Source organism: Hippoglossus hippoglossus, chromosome 9, assembly GCF_009819705.1.
Source record: "Hippoglossus hippoglossus isolate fHipHip1 chromosome 9, fHipHip1.pri, whole genome shotgun sequence".
Lineage (NCBI taxonomy): Eukaryota > Metazoa > Chordata > Actinopteri > Pleuronectiformes > Pleuronectidae > Hippoglossus > Hippoglossus hippoglossus.
In genome coordinates this window covers 5182172-5207611 of record NC_047159.1, presented here as the reverse complement: position 1 = coordinate 5207611, position 25440 = coordinate 5182172, and the positions used below count along the sequence as shown (strand labels likewise).

The window sequence follows — 25440 nt, the reverse complement described above, 5'->3', positions numbered from 1 at the left end:
CTTAAAGCAAAGAAGAAAAATATCAGCATTTCTGCTGTTTCTTAAAACGTCTAAAATTCAATCATCTGTATTTTAGGCCTTAAAAAGTCTTAAATATGTTAAAATATTATCTTCTAACTCATAAATATTCATTATAGTCTTAAAAAGTACTTTTAGCTAAACTATAATTAACTATATTTACTTGTAGCAGTACTACAGACAATGTAAACCAGATATATTCACTGTGAACAGGTTTGTAAGATGATTATTGCACCGTTCAGTGAAACGACTCCTGAGAGGATGAGGACACATTTCTCTCGACTTTGTTCATGAATGATCAGATTTATTTCCACCAACAATTCCTCTTAATACATCACAAGAATATTATCAACTCGTGATAAAAGTATGTTTCCATTTCCTTTCTTTCTTGGCATTAAAACATTTCCTCTCTCACACCTCCTCCCTCATAATATTCTGAATAGTTTTAAAAGTGAATAAATCTGGATGAGAAGAAGTGACAGTTATCCCAGTATCTAACAGGTTAATTACATATCTTTAGGAAATTATGAGGAAACTTTCCAGGAAATTCACACGTCTCCCTCTTATTCTCTCGTCGTGACTTGATTTCATTATTTCCTCTGTGAAACTCACGTTTTATTTGCTAGTTTTATAAACACCACACTGATTTCAAGTTTATTTTTCTTATTTGTTGTATGAATCTTCATAAAGCAAAAGGTTAAATATATAAAGTTAAATGTCTGAACCCGTCCTGTGGTCTCCTGGCGACTCTCACTCCATCGACCAACTGGAACAGCGTCTTCTCTCAACGCATCAACGCCGGTGCTCGTAACCACGGCGAACTGTGATCTGCCATAGCAACGGCGTTTCTCTGTCACACCTGGTGAGTTCAGGTCCTCACAAGACCAGCGGTCAGAAACCCAGAGTCAGTCCCAGACCTGGATCCTGCACTGAGGAGACGGATCAACATGACGGGTGAGAGTTTCTTCTTTCATCCTCACCTTCTGGAGGAATGTTGAAGATATGATGTGATTCTGATCTTTCTCCTCAGTTGTTGCTGCTCTGGTTCTGTTGCTGGTGAACGTGGAGCTCAGCTTCTCCTGTGACGCAGAAGGACGAGTGTTGATCTGCAGGAGCGTCCCTGCACGTGAGAACTCGGCTTCACACGTCCTTTACTTTTAAAGACACTTTAAATATCAGTGTTTTAACTGAATATTGGATTTTGATTTGATTAGATTTCCTTCCTTAAAGCAGGATTTTAAAATGTAGACACTTCAGTGGGAGTCAGGGCTGCAGCATGTGTCCTTTAAAAACAACATTTTGATTTAAGTAGCAGATCCAAGACATATTTGAAATAAGGCTTTTTTGACATTTTTCTCAATTTCTCAGGAAATTAAAAATCTGTATCTCTTTATGTCAAGACCGACGAGCTGATGCTGGTGTTAACCTGAATGTTGTATTTTGATATGAGGCGATTGCTTCGGTATGAAGTTAAAAGCTGAAGTCCAAAATACTTGAATCCTTTTCTAGTGTGATGAACTAAATGTAAAAAAGCACTTTGTAACCTCGTTTAGATAAGTGCTATACAAATAAAGTTATTATTAAGTGTAACTGATCCCAGTACATTTATTTTTGACCTACTGTAAAGCCCGAAGGGTTTAAAACAAAGGTGAGCATGAAAAATATTTTGCTCAACGTTATTACATAGGTGACGTTAAGTTTGTTTGTTTGTGGGCAGGATTGCAGAAAAACTTCCATCCTTCCACCAAGTTTAGTTTAAATCTGTTCAGTAATTTTTGTGTGATCCTGCTGACAGAAAAAAAAACAAGTAAACAAAGTGTAAAACTTGTGGAGGTTGTAAATGTGTAAATGGTAAATAAATACAGAGTAAAAACACAACGTGTAGTAATCGACCTTAATTCGTTTTTATTTCAATAAAAATATTCTCTCTGCTGAAAGAGAGAAATGATTCTGTCTCCTTGTTCAAACGCTCTCAGATTTCAGTTCTGGTTATTTGACCCTGGCGATGTACGTGAGTGACTTCGGGGAGATCGGCTCCTCAGTGTTCCACAGCGACGGCCTGGCCTCGGTGACCCGGCTCAGGATGGACACCGCGGGCGTCACATCCGTCGCTGAAGGAGCCTTCGGTTCCTTCCTGAACCTGACGAGCGTCAGTCTGACGAGGAACAAGTTGACCCATGTGACCTGGAGGTGGTTCGGACGCCCTGAGGTCCTCACAGAGCTCAGCCTGACAGAAAACCACATCGGAACCCTGAGCGGGTCCGAGCTGAGCGGCCTGGTCAACCTCACGAAGCTCAGCCTGAACAAGAACAGAATCACAACGCTTGGTCCGAACAGTCTCCTCTCACAGGTCCACCTGACGGACTTGGACCTGTCGGAGAACAGGATGACTCGGATCTCACCGCAGGTCCTCAGGTCGCTCCGGTCCACCCGGGTCAGACTGGACCTGAACCCCTGGGACTGTTCCTGTGGAGCCGAGGACTTTGTTGTTCTCCTGAAAGGTTTGAGAAATATCAAGACACACAACAACAGGACCCGTGTGTTTAAGAGTCGAATGAATGTGCTTCTGTTGTCAGGTCTACAGAGCAGGTCCCAGCTGGGCCGACACACGGAGGTCACCTGCGAGACGCCTCCTGCCCTCAGGGGTCAGCCGGCGTGGAACGTGACGGTGTGCATGACGTCACCGGCGCCAGGATCCACGTCAGAGTCACAATCTGGTCACACTAAACCCACTGATGGGCCGAGAGCCTCCGGTACATCTGCTGCTTCTGAGTTTCTCACTTCAAATCCTGGAAACACTTGATTTCACAGATTTATTAGCTAAAAAACATCCTCGTACAATGTCAATAAAGAATCTTGAGTCTTTAAGGGACATGGAGAAAATGTAAGTTGTTACAAACTTCTCACAAAAAGAACCTTGGAAATAACGTTGTTGGTAAATTAATTTTATAAACAGAAGTAAATATCAGAGTGTTATCGATAATAAAATAATACACATTTTTAATTCCTGATTGTATTGAAAAACAAACAGTGAAACACTTAATTGAAATGTATTAATAATTCATTATTAATTACATTTTATATCATTTATTTAATTTTTGATCATGATGAGTGTGAAACACAAAACTAAAGGGTTTCCAAAGCAGATGTAATTAAATTCAACCAATTATCAGCATCGGCTGCTGTTAAACTACTGGTTTTACCAAGTGGATCTGTGATGTATGCCAGCTCCAAAATATCTGTTTACAAACTATAGTTTTTACTTATCCACCACTTCTTTAAAAAAGCATATTATTAAAGAGGATTATAAAAGTATATACAGTATATATATATATTATTTATTACTATTATAATGTAATAAATAAGAAAACAAATATAAACAAAAGAAAATATAAAATAGCAACACCACATTCAATGTAAACACAAAATGAGTATTTTACAGTTAAAATCAAGTTACTCCAGAGATAATGTGTCGTGCAGAGTTCAGAAACAAAGACTTTCTCCAGTTCCATTATGATCAGAACTAAATGTTGTGCAGGCATTTGTCAGAAATATCACTTATCTGGAAATTACAACTAATCCTAAATCTTTTTTTGGGAAATTATGATTAAAGTTTCCAGGTAATTTACTCAAAAATACTGCAAAATGTAATGTAGCATAATATTTCATTAGCAGTATTTCAGTATCTTATATTGTTCCCTCCAGCAAAAGTTGTGACAACTGCATCACAGTCAACATCAGAGACGGAGACGTCCGTCCAAACCAAACCCGCTGACGCCTCCACTATGAAAACTTCTCGCTCTGGTACACGAGCTTCTTCATGTTTCACATTCTCCACCAGAGTCGAGTCAGATTTATTTTATTTATTTATTTATTTTCCCCAACAACAGCCCATACTTTATTATTTATCTGCTGCAAAAACACATTTCATAAAAATAAATAGGTAAGTTAGGCCAGTGTTTGTGGATAGCCCCCCCATCTGGTAATTTTACAAATAATTTACTGTATATTCCAATGCTATCATTTCTGATCTATACATTTTATATATACTTTGATAGTTTTAACAAATTCATTCATTCATAACTTCATTTAAGGGACAGGTACACCCACCTTCTCTCATCCTAAATTGTTTTTGGTATTTCACCTACAGATGGTGCCACAGCTGCATGATAAATATTAACTACAACTCAGTGTCACGAGTCTATACACTTTTACAGATTTTAATTTTCAAATGTTAAATATCCCATTTAGACGACTACATGGACTTACTATATGTGTGTGTTTCTAGTTAAGCATCTCTGTTGTTCCCATAGCAACACATGTGACGTCCCCATCATCAGAGACGGAGACGGAGACGGAGACGTCTGTCACTTCACAATCTGGAGAAACTGGTGAGTTTGGTTCTTTCTTTGGTTGTTTTACAAAGGTCAGATATCGCTCATCCATTGCATGAATAATTAATGCTTCATATTTCGGTTGTTTCTTCTAGAAACATGTGCGACTTCAGAACCATCATCCAATACAAATACAGTGTGCACCCTCATCACTGTGATAGGTGAGTATATTCTATATTTTATATCTTTCCCTGTTTATTAACAACTAGACAACTTTCTCTCTGACACCTCTCTCCTCTGCAGTGGTCCTGTGTGTGGCGCTGTGTGTGTTGTGTTTCCTGGCCGTGCAGCACCGGAGGAAACGCAGCCACAAAGCTGTGACGCCTGGTCGACCGCAAGAAGAGAGAAACGAGTCTGAAGCAGCGAGAAGATCGAGTCATGATGATTCTGCAGGACGCTCCGAGAACAGAGACCCAGAGGAGGCCTGGAGGAGGCCGTTCACTGGAGTCCGAGCCAAGTCGGCTAATGCTATTCTCTTCATCTCTTCTTCTGGTGTGTGTGGGGACAGTACAGTGTGGACTGTGCAAAATGACCTGGAGGCTCAGTCACAAGACGCAGAGAACCGGGGAGACGCAAAGAATAAACTGGAAAATGAAGCAGATGCAACAAGTGGAAATCAGGCAGAAAACATAAGTGAGAAAAACAAGAAACAATCTGATGACGGCAACAATATGGATGAAAACCCTCAGTGTGTTTCTGTGGGCGCTGACACTGAACCTTATCTGAGCATCGGCACCAGTCAGAACCAAACGAATCCTGAGAATCTCAACAAACGGTCCACTGACGGTTCAGGTCAAAGGTCACAGATGGGGAAGGTGATGGGGAGGATTTCCACCTGGCCTCCGACTGCAATTCAGTGGCAAGAAAGATGTCAAATGAAGGAGGAGGGAAATGAGATGGAGAAGTTCCCTGGTGAAGTGAAGAAGACTGGAAACAAAGTGGAGCATCCCCCCAATTCTGACAAGAAGGAAGATGAAATGGAGCAAAATCAAATGGAAGATTTAAGAACTTCTCAAAACCAAGATTCTCAGGAGACGGCTGCAGTTCTCATGAAACCGAGTCACACTCAGTCCTCAGAACCAAATTACAAGACCTCATCTTTCAGCGAGGCTCCGGCCCACACGGACATAGAGCAAGAGGACCCGGCCTCAGCGAGACGGACGAGTCGTAAAACCCCAAATCAAGACCCTGGATCTGCAGGAAATCCCGGGCACAAGGCCTCCAGCCAATCAGAGCAGAGGAATGAACCAAAACAAGCTGTGACGAGCAGACAGGGGGCAGAAAACAGAAGCACCGGCTCAAAGGCTCCCTCTGGTGGAGCCTCACCAGATGACGCAACGCTGCTGTATGGCAACGAGTACGCCTTCATGGACCTGCTGCACGAGGTCGCCCAGAACAACGGCCGCTGGACACGAGAGAGGTGGAGACAGACACATGTCAACAAGCAGCGGCGTTAGTTAAGACTCTGGCACAAGAACAAGTTCTGTTAATATGTAGAGTTTTGCAGTTTTACCCGAGCATTCTTTAAGTTAAATGAAATGATTTATTTTAACTGCAACTGTGTGAGATCAAATCAGCACTTAAAATTCAGTCATTCACTTTCTTGGTAAGCATTGAATGAAGAGATGGATTACTCAAAAACTACAGACGTTTTGTGGAAGAAAGAAGAACCAGTTCAATTTGGGAGCAGATCCAGGAATGGTTGAATTCAGTCTTTAAAAAGCAAGTAAGCAGATTACAAAACATTGATTATTTCTTTCAATTTTTATCATGAATGTAATTAGCAAGATATTTTACAGATGACAAATAAAATTACAGCTTCAAAAAATGGTTAAGTTTTACTTCCTCTTCTTCCTTGTTTGGTTTATTGGTTCGTGGCAACGTTAAAGGGATAGTTCACCGAAAAACGAAAATTCACTCATCTACTCACCATTAAGCCGATGGAGGGGGGGTGAAGTGTTTGAGTCCACAAAAAACTTTGTTTCGAGTCGAATATGAATATCGTGGCTTGTGGAAGATTGGATGACAACACACGAGCAGTATAGAGCCATGTTATGTTTTCTCTGTTGTTTTACTACGTCTGAAGAAGTGGTCACCAGTTACTTCAATTGTATTGGAAGTGTTTTGTGGACTAAAACACTTCATCCACCCCTTTACTGTCATAACAGCGAGTAGATAATGAGTGAATTTTCATTTTTCTGTGAACTATCCCTCTTAGGTGCATTACCACCATCTACTGCCATCTACTACCTCCAACGCTGAAGGTACGCATTGATATGAGAGATCAAAGACATCAAAGTAAAGCATAAAAGCACCGTGACTCATTTGATGTGACTCAGTTTTAAGACGACACAGTAGTTAAGGAGACACAGTAGATGGTGATAACGCATCTTGAGAGGTTGAAAGTCAATCTACTTCTTTAAGGATGGATGTTGATGTGGGGGCAATTTCTGGAGAGAGGTCAATATGGCTGGGGTAGCAATGGATGTTACAGCATTTGACATGTATGACTACGGCAGAGCAAAAATAGCTGCCAACCTCCGGTGGCTGTTGACAAAAGCCTATGGCACCAGTAAGTCATATAAATTCAGGTTAAAGCGTTTTTACAACCCAGTTTCTGTCGAGGAGGAAGAGGAGTAACACAGCGCCGATGGTCTCTGGCAACGCAGCCTTTATTTGTAACAGTGCTACAAGTGATTTACATTAACAACAGTGCTACACAGAGGGTTAGGGGCGGAGGGTGATGCCAAATCATAAAATAGATGAAAGACAAGCCCTCTTCCTAAACCCTGGTCCTGCTCCCGGTGTCACACAATAACACAAATGCAAGCTGGCTGTCTGATAACTAACTGCACCTCATTTAAACAAATTTAGGCCCGTTTGATTTTCACCCCATTTATTACATATAAATGTTTTCCCCTGGAATTTAGACAGAGAGCCGGGCAGCTCTGACGTCATGTTTTGATGTAATACTTTTATGTTATAGATTTATGCTTCAGCGTAATATTTTCCAACATATTTTAGATGTTTCTCAAAGCCTAGTTTGTTTTCACCTCACTTGTGCAGTTCAGCTTTTGTGTTTGGTCCATTCTCATCCACAAATCTTGCTGGGAGTAGCTGCCTTCCTGTTTTTGTGAGCAGGAGTTTGCTGACGAGTGGCTCCCTTGATCCCGTCAGTCAGAGCAGACGCTAAGAACACATCACATACACACACAGAGTGAACACTGTGTTGCTGGAGCTCAGGCTGGGTTCAGAACAGATTAAAACAGAACTAGCTATCCCATTTATCTAAACTGAATATATCACATTATATGCCACAGGGTTCACGTAGCCACTCTCTCCATTGCAGACCATATTCCAGAGGACTTAGGGGACCCGTTCTACACTGACCAGAACGAAGAGGAACACATAAAGCTGCCTGTCATCCGCCTACTGCTGTCCTGTGAGCTCTACTGCTGCGTCTGCACCCTCATCCTCAAGACGGAGCAGGCAGTGTCTCTTCAATCCCACCTGTCCTTCATCCAGGCCCTGTCCAGAAAGGGGATTTATGTCGTGGACAGTGACGATACGCCCGTCACAGATGGAGACCTGGCCTGTGTGCCCATCAAAATGGTGAGTAGATGCACTGAAAAAAACGAGCAGATGTCCTCATTGATGCCTCAGTTGTAAATCATTATCTTTGTTCTCAGTGTAAAATACTTGATCACAAACTTAAGCTTCTGCTCTGGGTGAAGATTATGTCCATAATATTGATATGTTTATACTAGTTCTAGTACTTACATTATCCAAAATGTTCAAACCCAGAGAAACCCCCAATTTTGCCTTTTAAATGCGTCATATCCGCTTTACCTGTGGCTTTGCCCTTTTCTTTGGGAATTCAATGAAATTGAATTGTCCTCTGTTTCTCTTTCTCTCTCTCCCAGAGTGCCCACATGGCCATGATTGATGCCCTCATGATGGCCAACACAGTGATGAATAGCGCAGAGAGTGTCCGCAAGACCTCCTTCGCAGAGCGTAAAGCCCAGCAGCAGCTCTGTGGCAGCTCCAGAAGGAGCTCCCCAGATGGATCAGAGAGCAGCGGGCCCTCCTGGAGGCTTTCAAGAGTCCAGAGCCCCTCCTCACCCGTGGGAGGATACTCTCCTACAGGTGACGGTAGCGGTGGTGTCCTGCTACACATACATCTGCAGAAGCAACAAGCCATTGAGCACCAGAGGGAGAAAAGTGAAGTGCTGTCGGCGAGGCAGAAGCTGGGAAAGGCAGCTGTCCTGCACAAAGGTGGAGGCAAGAGTGACTCTTTACCCAACCTGCTTAAGGCCGGCATCTCTAAAGAAGAGCTCAGTGGAGAAAAAGGACCATCAAAGGAGGGCTTATGTGTAGAGGCCCTGAGGGGGGACAAAGAGGTGGTGGGAACCCCCCCGCCCGGTGCCTTAGAAGCAGATAAGAAAGGAAGCAGTGGCAGCTTCTATCTTGAGGAAGAGTTGGACCTAAACGAGTGCAGCCGCTCCATTGAGCTGCTGAACGACGCCATCGGCAGCATCCAGCAGCAGATGATGCAGATGTCACTACAACAGGAGATGTTGATGAAACAGAATGTACAGTCGCCCCCTGCTGGTGCAGCCCTGCCTCGTCCTCAGGCTAGTGACAAAAACAGTGACCCTAAGTCGGGGGCCAGCTTTCATTATGTGGAGCAATGCTCTGGCAGTAACACCGCCCCCACCAGGAAACCCCCCAAGCTGAGCTCAGGCCGGAGCTCCAGGTCCAAACCATCAGATCTAAAAATAGCCAAGGAGCAAGTCCGGCAAGTGTCCAGGACCCTCACCCCCACAAAGAGTGGGTCAGAGACTTTACCACATATGAGGCATTTAGCCGGGGGCAGGTCCCCCAGGGCCGAGCAGCCCGGCAGCCCCAGAACCCCCACAGCAGGAGAGACAATCGACAGGCCGGGCTCTGGCCACATTCGGAGCGCCAACTTCAGGCTTCATGACGAGGCAAACATGCGTCTGCCGACCAGGCTGGACCTGACGGCAGTGACGGCCTCAGAAGTGTCCTTTGACGACTGCCTGTCCAGCACCCTGAGGGAGCCTGAGCTCAACTCTTCAGACGGTTCGGGGAAAGAGAACATCCCATCAGAGGAGCTGCAGCGCAGCAGATCCCACCTGATCGAGGTCGATCTGTCTGAGCTGAAGGATCCTGAGGAAGAGGAGGGTGCTGAGTATAACACAACAGAAGGAGGGGATGGAGAGCAGAAGTCAGGCCTGGGCTTCTTCTTCAAGGTAATGTTTGTTTATAGGTTTTTTTGTAATGATTTAGTCCTAATTTCAATTATGATAATTTCATGGCTGATTCCATTTCAGTTTACAAGGGTCGGAAAAAATACAAAAAACTATTCTTAAACGAATGATTGACTACTTCACAACAAAATAAAAGATCGATCATTACTTTTCAAATGTCAAAACATCGTTCTTTGTCTCACGTTGTAGTTCGAGCAGAAAGCCGAGGATGAGCTTGAACAGAAAAGAGCAGCGTTCTTGCTGAAGCAGCAGAAAAAAGCTGAGGAGTCTCGACACCGTAAACAACAGCTCGAGGGAGAATCTGAGCTGAAACGAGATGAAGCAAGGTAACTCCTTCTCACCAGCATTAAAGGAATAGTTCACCCAAAAATGATAATTATAACTCATCATCTTCTCAGCCCTATGCAGATGGAGGTGGTGGGTGAAACGTTTGAGTCCTTAAAACACTGCTGGAGTTTCCGGGGTAAACAGTGGAGCAGCCGATTCCAACACAACTAAAAAAATTAATGTCCGCTGATATCTTCCGACGAGGAGCATTCAGGGGCCGTCAGAGATGCTAACGTCTGCTAGCTTAGACACTTCTGGTGGACTTTTAGGCATACGTTTGAATGTTGAGGCTTGTGGACACTTGGATGACACCACACGAGCAGTATGGAGGATGTCAACTTTTTTATTCTGTTGTTTTTTTACGTCTGAAAATAGTTCACTAATTTCTTTAGTTGTATTGGATTCGACTGCTAAACTGTTTACCCCTGAAACTCCAGCAGTGTTTTGTGGACTCAAACACTTCACCCACCACCTCGATCGGCATAGGGATGAGTAGGTAATGAGTGAATTATCATTTTTGGGTGAACTATTCTTTTAACTTCAGGATTCAAATGTTGTTCTACCAAAAAGATGCTAACAAGCAGGCTTTTGATTTCTACACCAGACGGAAGGCCGAGGAGGATCGTCAGCGTAAAGAAGAGAAGAGGAGGAGGCGGGAGCTGCTGAAGCACGAGTATCTGCAGAGGAAGCAGCAGGAGATGTTTCAGGGACTTGAGAAGCAGAAAACACAGAAACACAGTCAGAAGCCGGGGCTCAGAGAGGAATCCTCCAGTGACACTTTCTCCAAGTGCTCTTCTACACGTGAGACATCACCAGTTTGACATTTAGCTGAAGCTCCATTTACATTTTCTATTTTACTACAATAATCCCATATGTTCAGTTTCAGTTCAGTTATTACGTCACATTACATTTGATTTACACGTTACTTAATATATTGAATTATTGGAGCATTTCACATTAAGTATATTTAATACAACTTATTGTATTTAAGATTTAGAGGCAACTTCTAGACACACAGTAACTCATTACTTGTTTGAAATGTTTTTTAAATGTAGTTTTCTTCTGTTTGTTACAGCCGACAACCTGAGCTCTGCCCAATCAGGATCCAGTCTGTCTCTGGGCTCCGCCCCGACCAACCAGGCCGACAGCGTCACCTCCGGAGGAGCTGGCTCTCAGCAGTAAGCTGCTGCTCACAGAGGATCTTTTATTTACTTGTAATCTTGTGCTGAAGACTTTTCTACAATTTTACAATGTTATTTAATTTCTGTTTACGATAAATCTCATCATTGTTCGGCCTGGACTTCCTTTCATTCCAGCTGTGGCTCTGGAAAGTGGTTTCTAGGACGACGTCACAACAGTCGATCTTCAGAAGGACACCGGGAAAACGGCTCCACTGCTGAATACACTGGTGAGTGCACAGATTATCAGCTGATATCACATGTTACTGTTACAGCAGCCCCCCCGATTGTGTTTCTTCACTCTTCTGATAATATTCTGATTGCTTCTTTTTTTCTGTTATGTGTTGTATAATAAATTGTGTTGTGGCTGATGTTCCTCCTCCAGGTCCCAGGCTGTTCAAGGAGCCCAGCACCAAGTCAAACAAGAAGATCATCCACAACGCCATCTCTCACTGCTGCCTGGCCGGCAAAGTCAGCGAGCCCCAGAGGAACCAGATCCTAGAGGTACGGACTCACTGATGATGTGTATTTCATGAAATGTAAGGGGAAATTTAGTTGTTTGATCGATGATTCTATCAATAAAATTATTAATTAACCATTTTCTAACTCCTCGTTTACCAGGAGCTGGAGAAGTGCGAGTCCAACCACCTGATGATCCTGTTTCGTGATGCCGGCTGTCAGTTCCGAGCGCTCTACTCGTACTTCCCCGACACCGAGGAGATCCAGAAGCTGACCGGCACCGGACCCAAGAGCATCAGCAAGAAGATGATCGACAAGCTGTACAAGTACAGCTCCAACAGGAAGCAGTTCACCGTCCTTCCTGGCAAGACTGTGTCGGTGAGCGTGGACGCCCTGACCATCCACAACCACCTGTGGCAGGTCAAGAGAAGTGTATAGCAGGAGGTTGTGTTAGAAGCACCGGACACAGTAGCTGCACCTTGACGTTGGCTGCAAAGAAGAAGAAGCAGAAGAAGCACGATGTCCCATTGGGAATATCATCGACCTGCAGAGCCCCTTGACTCCGCCCCCCCAGCCACTGCTTGAGGAAGTTATGGAGCCACCCTTACACACGCGCCGCCAGTTTGATATACGCGGAGAACCCAACTGTTTCAAGACTGCAAACATTATAATTCAAATGATCTAAATAAATATATACACATTTATTATGTTAAAAAAGCCATATGCCTGCACAAAACAAAAAAGTGAAGACATATTTTTTTGCTTGTTCCCATTACAACCCCCCCCCCCCCATAATGTGCTAAATTCATTATGTGTAAACTCAAATGACCTTTTTAAATAATGAAATGAAAATAAACACTGTGGTCAACTGTGTTATAGACTAAAGTTGTGCCATAGAAGATGAATGAGGTTCTACACATTTGATAAATCATTTGTTTGAAAGGTGTCGAGTCTGTTCACCTTGGTTTTGAGCTTGTTTGTCTAACTGATTTGAAAATATGAATTTTGCGCTGAACACTGGATTTTCTGGTACAAAGCTTTATTCACATTACACTGAATCTAGAGTTATTCAACATTATTAACATTTACTTAATGTGAGATGCTCCAAAAATATATTAAATAACTTGTTTCCTGTTCTTGCAATGAGGCAAAGGCACAATGTCATAATCATAATGGGCATAATCAGAAGATACTGAACAAGCTGAGTCATCGTGCTAACCACCACCTGCCTGCTAGCTAGCGGTTAACTCGGTTTACACGTGTTTCTAAACAAAACAAAAAGCTCAGCAACTTTGTTCTGCTTCTACAAAAAGAGATAAACATGATACTTACTTACAAATGGTTTCCAAGGCAACAACGTAGAGAGGACAAACTGCAGCAGGAGGAACAGTGGCACACTTAATTAAGTCTGGTGGCAATGCCCTGCTCCAAGCTTCTCCCAGAAGGGGGCAGTATGATACACAGGTGTCTGCTGGACATGGACAACCTTCCTTTAATTCTATCTGATTAATTATTGATCAGATAGAAAATGTTACACTGAGTCACTTGATTTTTCTGATGTGTGGAAATATGTTTGTATAGAAGTATAACTGTTGAGGCAGCATTATGTTTTTTTTATTATCATGATCAGTGTGAAACAAAACTAAGTGATTTTCAAAGCAGTTGACAAAAATATTTTAAAATAAGTTTCCTCTCAAGAGTTTTTTTTCTGGTAAAAGCATTAAAATTAAAGTAACAATATATATTTTTTAAAAGGTTTAAACTGTGGGAATCATATCTCACACTTAAATTTAAATGTATGACATGTCTGCTCAGTTTTTCTGTCGTAGTTCTGACATACTTGACATGAAGAATCACCAATAAAAAATTACCTTATTTATTTCAGTTTTTTCTGTAATCGTATTAATAAATTTTACTAATAACTGACGGGTACACGCACTTAGTGTCATCCTAAATTGTTTATAGTATTTCACCTACAGATGGCGCCACAGCTGCATGATAATTATGAACTATAACTCAGGGTCACGACTCTGTAAAAAATGAGGCACTGAGGCACCTGTCTGCAGGATTTTCAATGATTAATGTGTTTTGTGTTTTGATACAGATTTAAATGTTTCAGTTGTAAATATTAATATAAACATCACATTTGGACGAATGTGTGGCCTCACAGGAGATTTTTCTATTTGTCAAGCATCTCTGTCATTCCCATAGCAACAGGGAGACACAGACAGAGACAGAAACGTCTGTCACTTCACATACTGGAGTAACTGGTGCGTGTGGTTCTCTGCAAATTCCTGTTAATTTAACAACTTCCTTTCTGACAACTCTCCTCTGCAGTGGTCCTGTGTGTGCGTCGGAAAGAAGAGAGAAACCAGTTGGAAGCCGACTGCAATTCAGTGGCAGGAAAGATGTCAAATGAAGGAGGGAAATGAGAGTGAGAAGTTCCCTGGTGAAGTGAAGAAGACTGGAAACAAATTGGAGCATCCCTCTAATTCTGACAAGAAGGTAGAGGAAATGGAGTAAAATCAAATAGAAGATTTGGAAGAACCCCAAATCAAGACCCTAAATCTTCCTCCAGCGAGTCAGAGCAGAGGAATGAATCCAAACAAGCAGAAAACAGAATTATGAGACTCAATAAAAACACGCTCTCATCGGTTGGATCTGGCTGCATGCAGCATTTATTTGTTCATGTTTTATACGTGGAGAAGTGAACTCGCTTCTCATAAGAAATCGTACAAAATGGATCAAACTCCTCTTTTGACAATGACTCAAAATCATAAACTGGAGGTAACACCGAGACGACATGCATGTTCCATTCATATAAATACACAGTATCAAATAATGGCTGCAACTTGCAAGCAGTTGACTCGATTATGGGTTTCTCTAGCGACGGGACATCACGTGAAATCTCCGGCTAAATGTACAAAATGTTTAATTCTTGGCAAGCTCGTATATCAAAACATGCTTTTTAGTGTTTACATGCCCCTTGTGGTTGTTAGCGAGTATGACAGCAGGAGGTCCGAAGTGATTTCTTTGTGGAGTGAGGACCCGGGAAGACGCTAAATGACGGGATTCGCACGCCGGTCGTATCCAACGCTGGTCGCTCACGCTTCCACTCCTCGGCTCTCCTGCCCTGTAAACTGACTCTCCTGTAGGGGGGGCTACCGAGCAAAGAGTTCACTTTAACTGGAACCTTCGCAAAATACATCGTAAAACATTAAGTAAGCTTTTGCCGATCCCAGATTACTTCACCGTGACCATCACTCGATATTTCTTAGACATACAAAAAATAAAAATGTCACATAGCAGAGTAAGTTTGCAAAGAATTGCAAGATAATTCAAATCGACAGAAGTCGCAACGTCTTAGCTTCACTGGAATTGTTGAATACTGTCTGCGGTGTTGTACAGATTCAGATTAAAGGGTCATGCTCTTTTGCTCTCGACTTCCCCGCAGAGCTTAGTGCAAAAATACTTCAAGTCCTCCTTCACTTGTTATCACACGGAATCACAGACGGAAACAGAACAACAAACGATGAACATGCGATGAATATATAAAGTTACTATTTACAGTGATCAAACTAAACCTGCAGCTGATACGTGATCAAAAGGAAAATAAATACTGCACATGGAGTGTGACCTGTACAATCTGGAAAAGGAGAGCACTTCATTTTCAGCTCAAGCACGTTCCAAATACATTTTTGGAAATAGAGTGGGTCAAGTGGTGTCAGACTTTTGGACCTGACAGTCGATTACAAGATAAAAATAGACGTAACTGTGCCGGTGTCTGTATTTGTGCAAAACTGTTCTGCTACCGCTCCTGCTGCAACATGATGAGAGTTATGAAACTGAAAGATCTAATTAATATGTACCATCGACTTCAGATGAATAAATAAACAAAACACTAGAACCTGACCGATACTGGATTTTCTTCAGGCCGATACTGATGTTGATATTAGCTAAAACTAATCGATGACGACATATTCCCTGATTGATGAAAATGTCACATTGCAGTTGACGTATTTCGTAACTCCTCTCACGGCTGCCAGATGTACGATAGTGATCGTATTTGTACGATCATTTTGCCGACAGTACGATCAATAATACAAGATGAACGATAATTTGATCATTTGATGACAGTATTATGAGTTGTTATCTGGATAATAAAATATGGTTCACGTCTGTGGTTTACGAATCTCTTCTCACGTGACGTCTTTCCAGCCAATCATGCTAGTGATGATGAACGTGACGATTTAACAAGATTCCTTCCTGTCTCACGTTTCAAAATAAGAGCCTTAAGCCTTATATATATATATATATATATATATATATATATATATATATATATATATATATATATATATATATATATATATATATATATATATTATTACCTGGTACATATCTTGTGATTTCTCTCCTGCAGACGCATGTATCATGTATCGGTCAGGCTCCAAAATAAACTCTGACATCACATAGATGCAGAGTGGCACATACTGGCAATGTGCAATTTCTTTTAAATACATAATGTAAAAATGTAAGAAATCAAGTGAACGGAAATGGCACAAACAGTACAGCAGATATGATTAAAATAATCGTAAATAGTGGAATAAATTAACAATAATCACTTTTCAACAACAACAACAACGAGAAAAAGTTCAGTTTCCAAAGACACAACAGAGAAAAGGATGATGTAATATGGTTGATATAAGTGTAAATATTCATAGATGATTATGTGTCGTAAAAAAGTTTGTGCTCAGAACGACAATGAAAGTCAGATAAAGAGAATCAAAACCAAACGAAAGTTCATATGTGCTCTGATTTCATGGTGAATGGATGAATGATGATGTTTCTCTTTATAAAACCTGACTGAAGCTGTGCAGGAGGGTGGACAGGGATTAAAGCCCCCCCCCAACAAAAGGGAATAAAAAGAAATGAAACAGCAGATTTACTGTCACGTTTCCTTTTGACGACATTTAGCCGAAAAAAAAAAACATTTTACAGTTGTGCGTTTCTTTTGTAAATTTGTTTTGTTAAGATTTTACTTGATCACTAACCTGCAAGTCGCGTGTCATTTCTTTCTCACCAGTAATTAGCTTTACGAGAATGGTACCCGCTAACCCCAGTCGCTAACAAATTCACAGCTGATTAGCGCCACCTACGGACATAACAAGGGTATAGCACAACGTAAGACAACTTGAGCGACAAACCTGTATTTCGCCCGAACGACTAATTACAGGGTTTTGTCATTTAGAGTTTAAAATCCTATATTTATCTTCAATGCTCAGGAAACTAACTGACAGAAGTCTGTTGTAGCACAAACACCTTTAATCCCTGGGTGTGAATCCCCCGAGATTTGGTTCTTTTGCGAGTTTAGGTAGCAACAGGCGTAGAGGATGTGCACACGAGGGAAACTCCCCCACTTGAGAAAAGCATGAGTGAAGTGATGATTTTAAATGATGGTGTGTGCACGAGGGGAAAACCCCCCCTCAAAACTTTGACACCTTTCACAACATCGATCGCATCCCTCAGAGTTCTGGTTGGGGAGTCGTTAGCAGCGCCTGCTTCTCAGATTGTTTGGCGAGGGCGACGTGTGCTCGTTCCGTGGGCGTGCGAGGGGAGTCGGGGGCGATGACGAGGCACTCTTCATGCATCCTCCTGTAGCAGCTCAGTGGGGAAACAGCAGGTCTCTCAGCACAGTCTCTTCAAATATTCATTGCTTCCAGGTCCGAGGCTGAGAGAGACACCTAATGCACATTCGCTGTGGACGCTTGTTCTTGGCCCGAGACAAGCCTTCATCTTTGTGAGACAAACGAGCTCCGTCCGGCCCGGGTGGAGCTGAGAGGGTTAAGGGTCAGAGTGTGGAGCGCTGGGTGGGGTTTCAGAGGTGAGTCTCATCTCTCGTCTCGGTGCCAAACTCCTGTTGATTCCTGGAGCCTCGAGCCTGCCCCACCTGCGAGTCCTCCGGCATGTGAGCCAGCGGGTCGGACCGGATAATGTACCTGAAGACAGAAAAAACAACATTATCCGGCAGCACGGAGCAGGAGCTGTGCACCAGGGTGAAGACTTACTCCACAGTAGGATGAAACTTGAGCTGTAAAGTAAACCAAAAAGTTAGAGATCACAGCGGCAGCAGGAAAGTCCGACCGAGGGCGAAGTGAGAAGCTGTCTGCGATAGAGACGAGACAATTAACGTGACCACATTTACAGTTTTAACGGATGTGGTTTGTTTTTGCCTCAGGTTTCTAAGTTTTGTTTTGTTCCAAAGTATTTTGTAGAGCACTTTGTTACCTTGTTCAGATCAGTGCTATAGGAATTAGGTTTCATTAGTATTTATTGTCCCCTGTGGACTCGTTGCTGCGATTCAAACTCCAAGTTATGTTGGTCCTGAGAGTTGAAAACCACTCAAATAGGCAAAAACTAAAGCAAACAATAAAAAGACTTGGTGATGGTAAGAACACACAAAACACAACCGTGCTGCAAATACTAGAAACACAATTAAATACTGAAATGCAACCAAATGCTTAAAGTCGCAAGAAGCACAATAACTTTTTGTATTAAACACCTGAACATCACACCAGACATGTGCAAACTACACATTTGAATGTTTTGGGATTCTTTAAGTGACAGATATTTAAGCAGATATACATGAGAGATATGAATACTCACCAAATTGTGGTTTACACCCAAACTTTAAACATTAGACTTACTCTTGTCAGCTCATTCACATAATAAACTTTTGTCTAATTTAATCTTAAACTATTAAAAAGTTGCATGTTTTTCCTGGCAACATCAATCATTGATTAATTATTGATTTTCTCTGGTTGTAGTTTCCTCTGATGTTGGTCTCTCTTCAGGTTCAAACCTTCGAATTTCTACGTTCATCTTCATCTTCCAAAAGTGAAGTCGACTGGATGAATGAAGGCGAACAGAGAGAGCGGTGAAACACGAGCTGTGAGTCTTACACGATGTCGTTGAGCTCCAGTATGGTGTCAGGAGGAGGATTGATGAGGACGTACGACAGCGTGTTCTGGTGGTCGTTCATCTCGTCTGTAAAAGAGACACAAAAGATCCTTCAGAGCCGCTCCCCCGCCCTCCTCATGTTACACTACATCAGCCAGGAAATGAGCCCTCCAGCCCTCCTTCAACCTTCCACTGAGGACAGAGGCCAAGAAGCCCACCGACAGTTTGAGACGGAGTGGGAGCAAATTTAGAGACAAAGAGTTTGGAGGATGTTCTTTTCCTCGACTCACTGTAAATTAGAAAAGATGCGTTTGTTACAACTATTTCAGAGCTTTAAAAAGCAGTAAACTGTTAATTCAAATTGACAATACAGTTTCTAGAGGGAAAATAAGCAGCTAAATTCACGACTAACATTTTGCATTTTTATACTTTGACTGATGTTGATATTTGAGAGTTTAAACATCCGAGAAAGACAAATGGAGATAAGTAGCCGAGTGAAAAATGATCTGTCAAACTACAGGCGCTGACAGATGATATCTATCATCATATCTACAGCCAAGCAGAGTGAACTGAGATTCATTGTCTCAGAAAACAAAAGCAAACTAAAGTTTGACGGAAGTAGCTTTAAATGAATATTAACTTTTTTTTTAAGACCCTGCGGAAAAACCCTGTTGTACAAACAGCACTCTCTGTTGGTACCTGTATATTTTCCACACCACAGCATTGTGTGTGTAGCTTTAATTTAGACGTAGAAGTGGTTTGTTCTTTACTAATGTTCAGTATGTGGCAGGTTGTAGTTTATAAGAACAACTGTCACTGATAAACTGAATATGCAGAAAACCTATAACCTTAAAACTACAAATCCACAGAGCTGAAAAACCAACAGGACACAATAAACAAGCTATTTAACTTTTCTTCTATTTTGGTATTAAACAAATAAATACTAACAATTGAACGGATGTTTATTTAGATTTAAAGAGTTTTTTATTTGTAAAATGTAATGAAATAATCTTTCTTTTTTAAGTAGAGTGAAATAAATTGATTTCCCTATTCACAAAACATAATATACAGATTAATGTAAAGTGTTTTTGTGTTAAAAATGTATTAAACCTTAAATACTAAAAGTTGTAACTTTCTTTTATTTAACTTTTATGTAACTAAACCAACCATGGAAACGATTTTGCACTATTTTTATAGTTTATACAATAAGAGGAAACCTTTATCATCGATTCTTCAGATGAGTCATATTACTGTGTGTGTGTGTGTGTGTGTGTGTGTGTGTGTGTGTGTGTGTGTGTGTGTGTGTGTGTGTGTGTGTGTGTTATTTGTGTCTGTAGATATGAATGATTGCTCTCTGGCAGCGGCTCCTACTTGTGTTGCGTGATGGACAGAGGAAGGGAGAGGAGGGCACGTGTGTCTCCATGACAACCCACCTGCGTGTGGCCCTTTATAAAGCCAGGCGGGGTGGAGGAGAGAGAAGGGCTAACCGTTACTGACAGGGCACTCTGTGGAGGAAGGGGAGGCCCATGCTGCCTGCTGACTCAAACAGGAGCCCATGCGCAGCTTCGGGACGGAGCCAGCATGCAGACAGCGTCCGCGGCTACGCAACATATCGACGTCCATCGCATTCCACCAACAGGCGGCAGGCTGCCATGCCAACGGACGACACTCGGCCCACCCCACACAACCCGCCCCCCCCCGGGTGACACACCCACAGACACAGAGGACATGCTCCAGCATCCGTCAGACTGGACCAAAGGCAGCGCGACTCAAACCAGACGCAGAGTGAAGCGGAACACATTGGGAGTGTGAGAGTGGAAGAGGTCAACCTGCCGGTGGGACTTCACCTGGAACTTTCTTTGCTAATCCACACTTGACTACTCTGCATTAAATATTGATTATACCATGGCCACAGGAAATACTCTGAATTAGTGGCTAGAAGTTTGGTGCAGTTAGAGGAAGAAAAGAAACCTCACAAAACCTACATCAGTCCATGCTCTGATAGCCAGGACATTAGATAAACACAATCAAACGATGGTCATGAATTTATAAGTGATTGTTGTGCACAGCGACTGCAGCAGACTCCTGATCTTAAACATACAGAGAAGGTAGATTCATCACATGTTTTTTACCTCCATGCAAAAACTAAATAAGAGATAAGATGGCTGCAGTTCAGGCCTGTGTCTGGTTCTTTACTGCGAAATAATTACAGCCAAATATAAAGTATATTTGATGAATCAAATTACTTCCATCATCTAATATTTAAAGATTAGATATAAAAGAGTAACAACATCTAAAGTGACTAATGTGGATGAAAACACTCTTGTGAGAGAACATGGATCAGTTTAATTCCTTGTTCTCATCTGTGCCTGTCAGGTTCATTTAAATATTATATTAAACTTGATGGATTGTTATGATGCTTTTTTCTTTGTCTTTTCTTATGTTTCTTAAGTTCGGGCAGGTTTTCTTTAACAGCTACTTTTTGCGATTAAATTTACTGTTGATTTCTGAGTGTGTTGCATGTGACTCATGTGGATGGGGTATTTGTACTTAGAGATTTTGTTGTTGTAATAATCTATATTTGCGGTTTAGTTTTTGCAATGTGCTGGAGGACAAAGCCACAACACGTTTTCCTGTCCTATTACTTACTGACAAGATAAACATCATCCTTGAGTGTATCGGCTTAAAGTAAGTGAACACCTTGGAATTATCTGCTTTGATTTACAACTTTACCTAAAATATATTAAGATCTTCATCTAAGTTATAACTGAGAAGAAAGAATCACAATCTATTTTTACACTTTTTATCAGTGTAGACAGGACAAATCTACAAAAGCCAATTCCAGTCCGGAGCCATGAGTCCGATCAATGAAAGGAGATTAGAGGCTTTGTGCCTCTGGGCCCCGTCAGCTCGCTTTCATCAAGGTTAAACGAATTCTTAGGTTTATCAAGGTGCCAAACACCATGATGTCAGCAGGACTGCCCACCAGAGGTTGGATGAAGCAATGAGCTGAATTATCAAAGTAAATCTAAGACGGATTGATTTCAAACGAAAAAAGAAATTCCACCAGAGCCCAGACGTTGAAGCAGACTCCTTATTTCCTGTTATCTATATATATGTAGAAAACAATGAGGTAAACGTACTGGTGGTTTTGACACAGCTCCACACGAGCGCAGCTTATTCTCCCAAAACAGTCTACTTATATAACACTACAGGTATTGAATGTACTCCACCATTCTCAATGAACTGTACAGTTGTTTGGCGACAGCAGAACAACCGGAGGCTTCTGGACGTCCGGCCAATCAAAAGACAGTTTTGAAGGAGGCCTGAGCTAATATTGTCTGTTTCAGTCAGAGGCTCAACTGAACGACAGGCATTCTGAGATAAAGAAGGACTTTTTGAACTGTGAATCATGCAAAGAGACTCGAGTGGAGTCCGAGAATAAAAATAAAGAGCTGGAAATGAGCACCGCAGGTCCCCTAGCAGAGATACTCATCTCAGACATCCTAAAAATATGTCTGAGCTGAAGCAGTTGTGTGGGAGGAACAGTCCGAATTTTTCCATCCTGAACATTGTGGAGATCTGATCTGCAGCCGCCGGAAGAGGCTTTACTTTTTAAATCCAGACCAAAGACTGTATATGAAGATGGACGAGAAATCAAGGTTCCGTCGATACATGCACTGTATTTTTTATAGCATCAAATAACTACTTAAAAACAAACTTTGAACATGAATATCAGTTTGACAGGAACTACTGCTCATGTTGTCCATTTCTATACAGCCTATGATCGTGTTATCATCGTTAATTCCAAAGGGTTCACATACTTTATCTTTTACTGCACACTATGTTAAACTGCCATCCAGCATATTAACATTTATCTTTTAGCGTAACGAGCAAAACAAACCAAACTTTAAGAAATAAACCTGACAACTGAAACCCTGCTTTTATTATTGATGTGTCTAAGTGGCCATCGTATAAAATGATGAAACGTTGGGATATAACAAACTAACGAAGGTGAAGAACACTCCTCTCCTCCTCCTCAGTTCTTTATCTTCTACCTGATTCACATAATTCTATATATTTACACATGTCACCTTCCATCCACAGACATAATGTGTTCCGCTCCACTCTGTAAGCCATACTCTTTGCCCTGCCGTTCTCTTTTTGCCATTTGGGACGTCACCTCACAGGAACACAATGCAGAGAGAAGACCAGATAGAGAGACAGATAGTAGAGCGAGATAGATTGGCTGCTGAGCTACCGCTAACTCTGGCAGGACACACACACACACACAAACGCACACACACGCAGACACACACGCAGACACACACTCATACCGCGCACACACACACACACACACTCATGCAGTAAAAGTTGCAGAACTGTGATCAACGAGCTAACCTGGCGGCCTGGTCCCCTCTGTATACGGGTGCTCTGAAATGTCCTGCAACTCTAAGCAACGGCATTCACTGTTAATGTCCCGATTGGTTCATTTATAATTAAATGTTTAGTATCTATAACAAGACAAGGAAAAGTGAGAAGAAGACAAACATCTTCAGCATTTTCTAATTCTGTGGATAAATTCCGTGCACTAGTCTTTAATGGATGCTGGTGAAAGAAAGAACTTCTTTCTCCACAGGACGGGAACCACCACACATGTTGTAGATAAGAGTTATAAACAGCACAGAAATTACCTTGCAAATATCCTAGATTTACTCGATTCATGACATCGCTCGCAGTGAGATTAGAAACATCCTCTACAAGCCGAAAGGAGGGAAGAGAGAAGAGTCAGAGAGAGGGAGAGAGAGAGAGGAGGGAGAGGAACAGAGGAAGGGGAGGGACAACAAGAAAAAGAACAAAATAAAAGATCAGGCAGGCAGCGAATGCATTTTGCAGTTTCACAACTAAAAGAACTCGTGGAGGGGGTGATAGCGATGCAAAGAAGCCATGCGTTAGAGTGTGTGTGCACAGAATCACTTCCAAATTATTCATCTAGCACACGTTGCAATAATCCTCACTGACATTCATGGTCGTTAAGAAGATCTTGATCTTTTGAGGTTCTTCCTGAAACGTATTTAATTGACACGTTACATAATGTTTGGCAAGTGCAACACATCTGGAGCATGATTCTGCCTTTTCTTTTTTTGAAAGCATGAAGCTGGGAGGAGAGAAAAATGAAGAAGAAGAAGAACCAAAAGGTGGAGAAGTGGGCAGCTGAGAATGCAGGCAATTGCAGTCTGTGATAAAAATGCAATTGAGAAAAGGTTTAGTGCTCCTGCATCTTCATGCATGTCGTGTTCACGTGTTGTTGGTGTGCTCGTGACCATGTGGTGGTGTTTAGGGCGTATGGAACATGGAGGAGTTAGATGTGATTTCTGATGGTTCACGATAATGAAGTGAGATGTTCATGATCAGTTAAGACCCGCAGCACCGAATCCTTATACTGCAGATGAGATGAGATAAAATGACTGGAACACAGATTGGAGTTTTTAAAGTACGTTTCTCGAACACAGCGCTGATCTTGTGGCAGAAATAATCTAATTGGCTGAGAGAAGACTCAGTGGGTGGAGCCAAAGAATCAGCTAAACTCTGAAGTTTGTTTATTTTGGAGCAAATATAGTTTATATATAGTAGTTTCGAGCCTTTTTACTTTCCTTATTTCAACCTAGTTAAAGCTAACCTGGATAATATTCATCATCTATTCTGTTAATTCCTAAGAAATCTTTGGTTTTCTTGCCTTTTAATTTATCCTTCTTTGTTCAAATTGAAATAGATATTATATAATGTATATATATGCTATTATTAAATGTGCATTCATATAACACTAAACAAACCCGGAGATGTTGCTATCTTGCTGCTAAAAGACAAAACAACCGAGTCACAATAAGTTATAAAGTAAAGTTAAATGTATAAAGTTCAATCTAACCATTGGCAACTAGTCTGCTGACTTTCCTCATCTATGATCATGAGTATGAATATATTTATCTAGATTCTTTGTCATCAACCACTGACGTTTAACTCAAACAATGATATTATTTCTTCCACCAGAGCTGATGTGACCTTAATGAAATGTTCACACTCCAATCTGCAACACACATTTTAATTTACATTATTATTCATTTGCAGGCATATTATGATTAATTATGAATCAAATTAAAATAGAGGAATATACAAAATTACATTATTATTGTTAATTATTACCCAACTAGGTATTTAATCTTGTTATTTGTTCGTAAAATATTTTAAATACTACAAATTAGCTTTAATTCATCAGTTTATCGCTTCTCCAAACATGCACTGACCGTATCCGACAGTGGGCAGGCCCAGGTGCTTCATGCGATTCTTGACCAGCTCGGACAGCTCCTGCCGCTCAGAGCGTCGGTACAGGTTGAGTCTCTGCTGCGAGATGCGCTCGGTTCGACTGGGCGGCTTGGCGCTCTTCCTGCTCAGACGCCGCGCCCACTGCATGCTCTTCTTCCTCAGCAGCGGGTGCTCCGATTGGTCGCTGGCAGTGGAGTTTCTGTGGGCCACCTTCTCCTTCCAGGCATCTCTGCGCTCTCGTTGCTCCTCGCCATGCTCCACGTTGATGGACACCTGAGACTGAGAGAGCACGGTGTTCATGCTGAATACGACTTCTCTGTATGACATTAAAAACAAACTTCTTTCTTTATGGACATTACAAGTGCCATTTTCAGACACTTCAAATAAATCACGGTTACGAACTTTTGATATTAATAATTGCCAGAAAAATGCCATTAAGGTATTTTCCATCTTTGCGTACTTTAAGCAGAGGAGGTTCAAACTGAAATCATA

General features: G+C 41.7%; 3 protein-coding genes across 21 annotated transcripts in view; 2 read left to right on the top strand and 1 right to left on the bottom strand.

The window, feature by feature from the left end:
- Positions 1–672: 672 nt before the first annotated feature.
- On the top strand, positions 673–5916 carry LOC117768152. The gene is made up of 7 exons (XM_034596305.1): positions 673–972; positions 1049–1144; positions 1995–2519; positions 2595–2771; positions 4332–4409; positions 4508–4573; positions 4656–5916. Exons 1-7 carry the CDS (start codon positions 966–968, stop codon positions 5867–5869), a joined length of 2163 nt encoding a protein of 720 aa, XP_034452196.1. The 5' UTR covers positions 673–965; the 3' UTR covers positions 5870–5916.
- A 977-nt stretch (positions 5917–6893) lies between these two features.
- Positions 6894–12201, top strand: LOC117767649 (calmodulin-regulated spectrin-associated protein 1-B-like). Its single transcript, XM_034595448.1, has 9 exons — positions 6894–6984; positions 7762–8024; positions 8336–9685; positions 9893–10029; positions 10635–10831; positions 11106–11208; positions 11347–11438; positions 11594–11712; positions 11830–12201. Exons 1-9 carry the CDS (start codon positions 6894–6896, stop codon positions 12103–12105), a joined length of 2628 nt encoding a protein of 875 aa, XP_034451339.1. The 3' UTR covers positions 12106–12201.
- Positions 12202–16954: 4753 nt separating this feature from the next.
- si:dkey-21e5.1 (potassium channel subfamily T member 1) overlaps positions 16955–25440 on the bottom strand; it is a 64554-nt gene continuing 56068 nt past the window's right edge. For 9 of the 19 annotated variants that reach the window (XM_034596281.1, XM_034596285.1, XM_034596284.1 and 6 more), the window contains 6 exons: positions 24930–25227; positions 23322–23384; positions 23029–23079; positions 20061–20072; positions 18630–18714; positions 16955–17666 (listed from right to left, as the gene is read on the bottom strand). In XM_034596281.1, coding sequence (XP_034452172.1) covers positions 17546–17666; positions 18630–18714; positions 20061–20072; positions 23029–23079; positions 23322–23384; positions 24930–25227 — 630 coding nt within the window. In that variant the 3' untranslated portion in view covers positions 16955–17545. The remainder of the gene's footprint in view (positions 17667–18629; positions 18715–20060; positions 20073–23028; positions 23080–23321; positions 23385–24929; positions 25228–25440) is intronic. The other 10 variants (XM_034596290.1, XM_034596291.1, XM_034596292.1 and 7 more) reach the window with 4 other exon arrangements.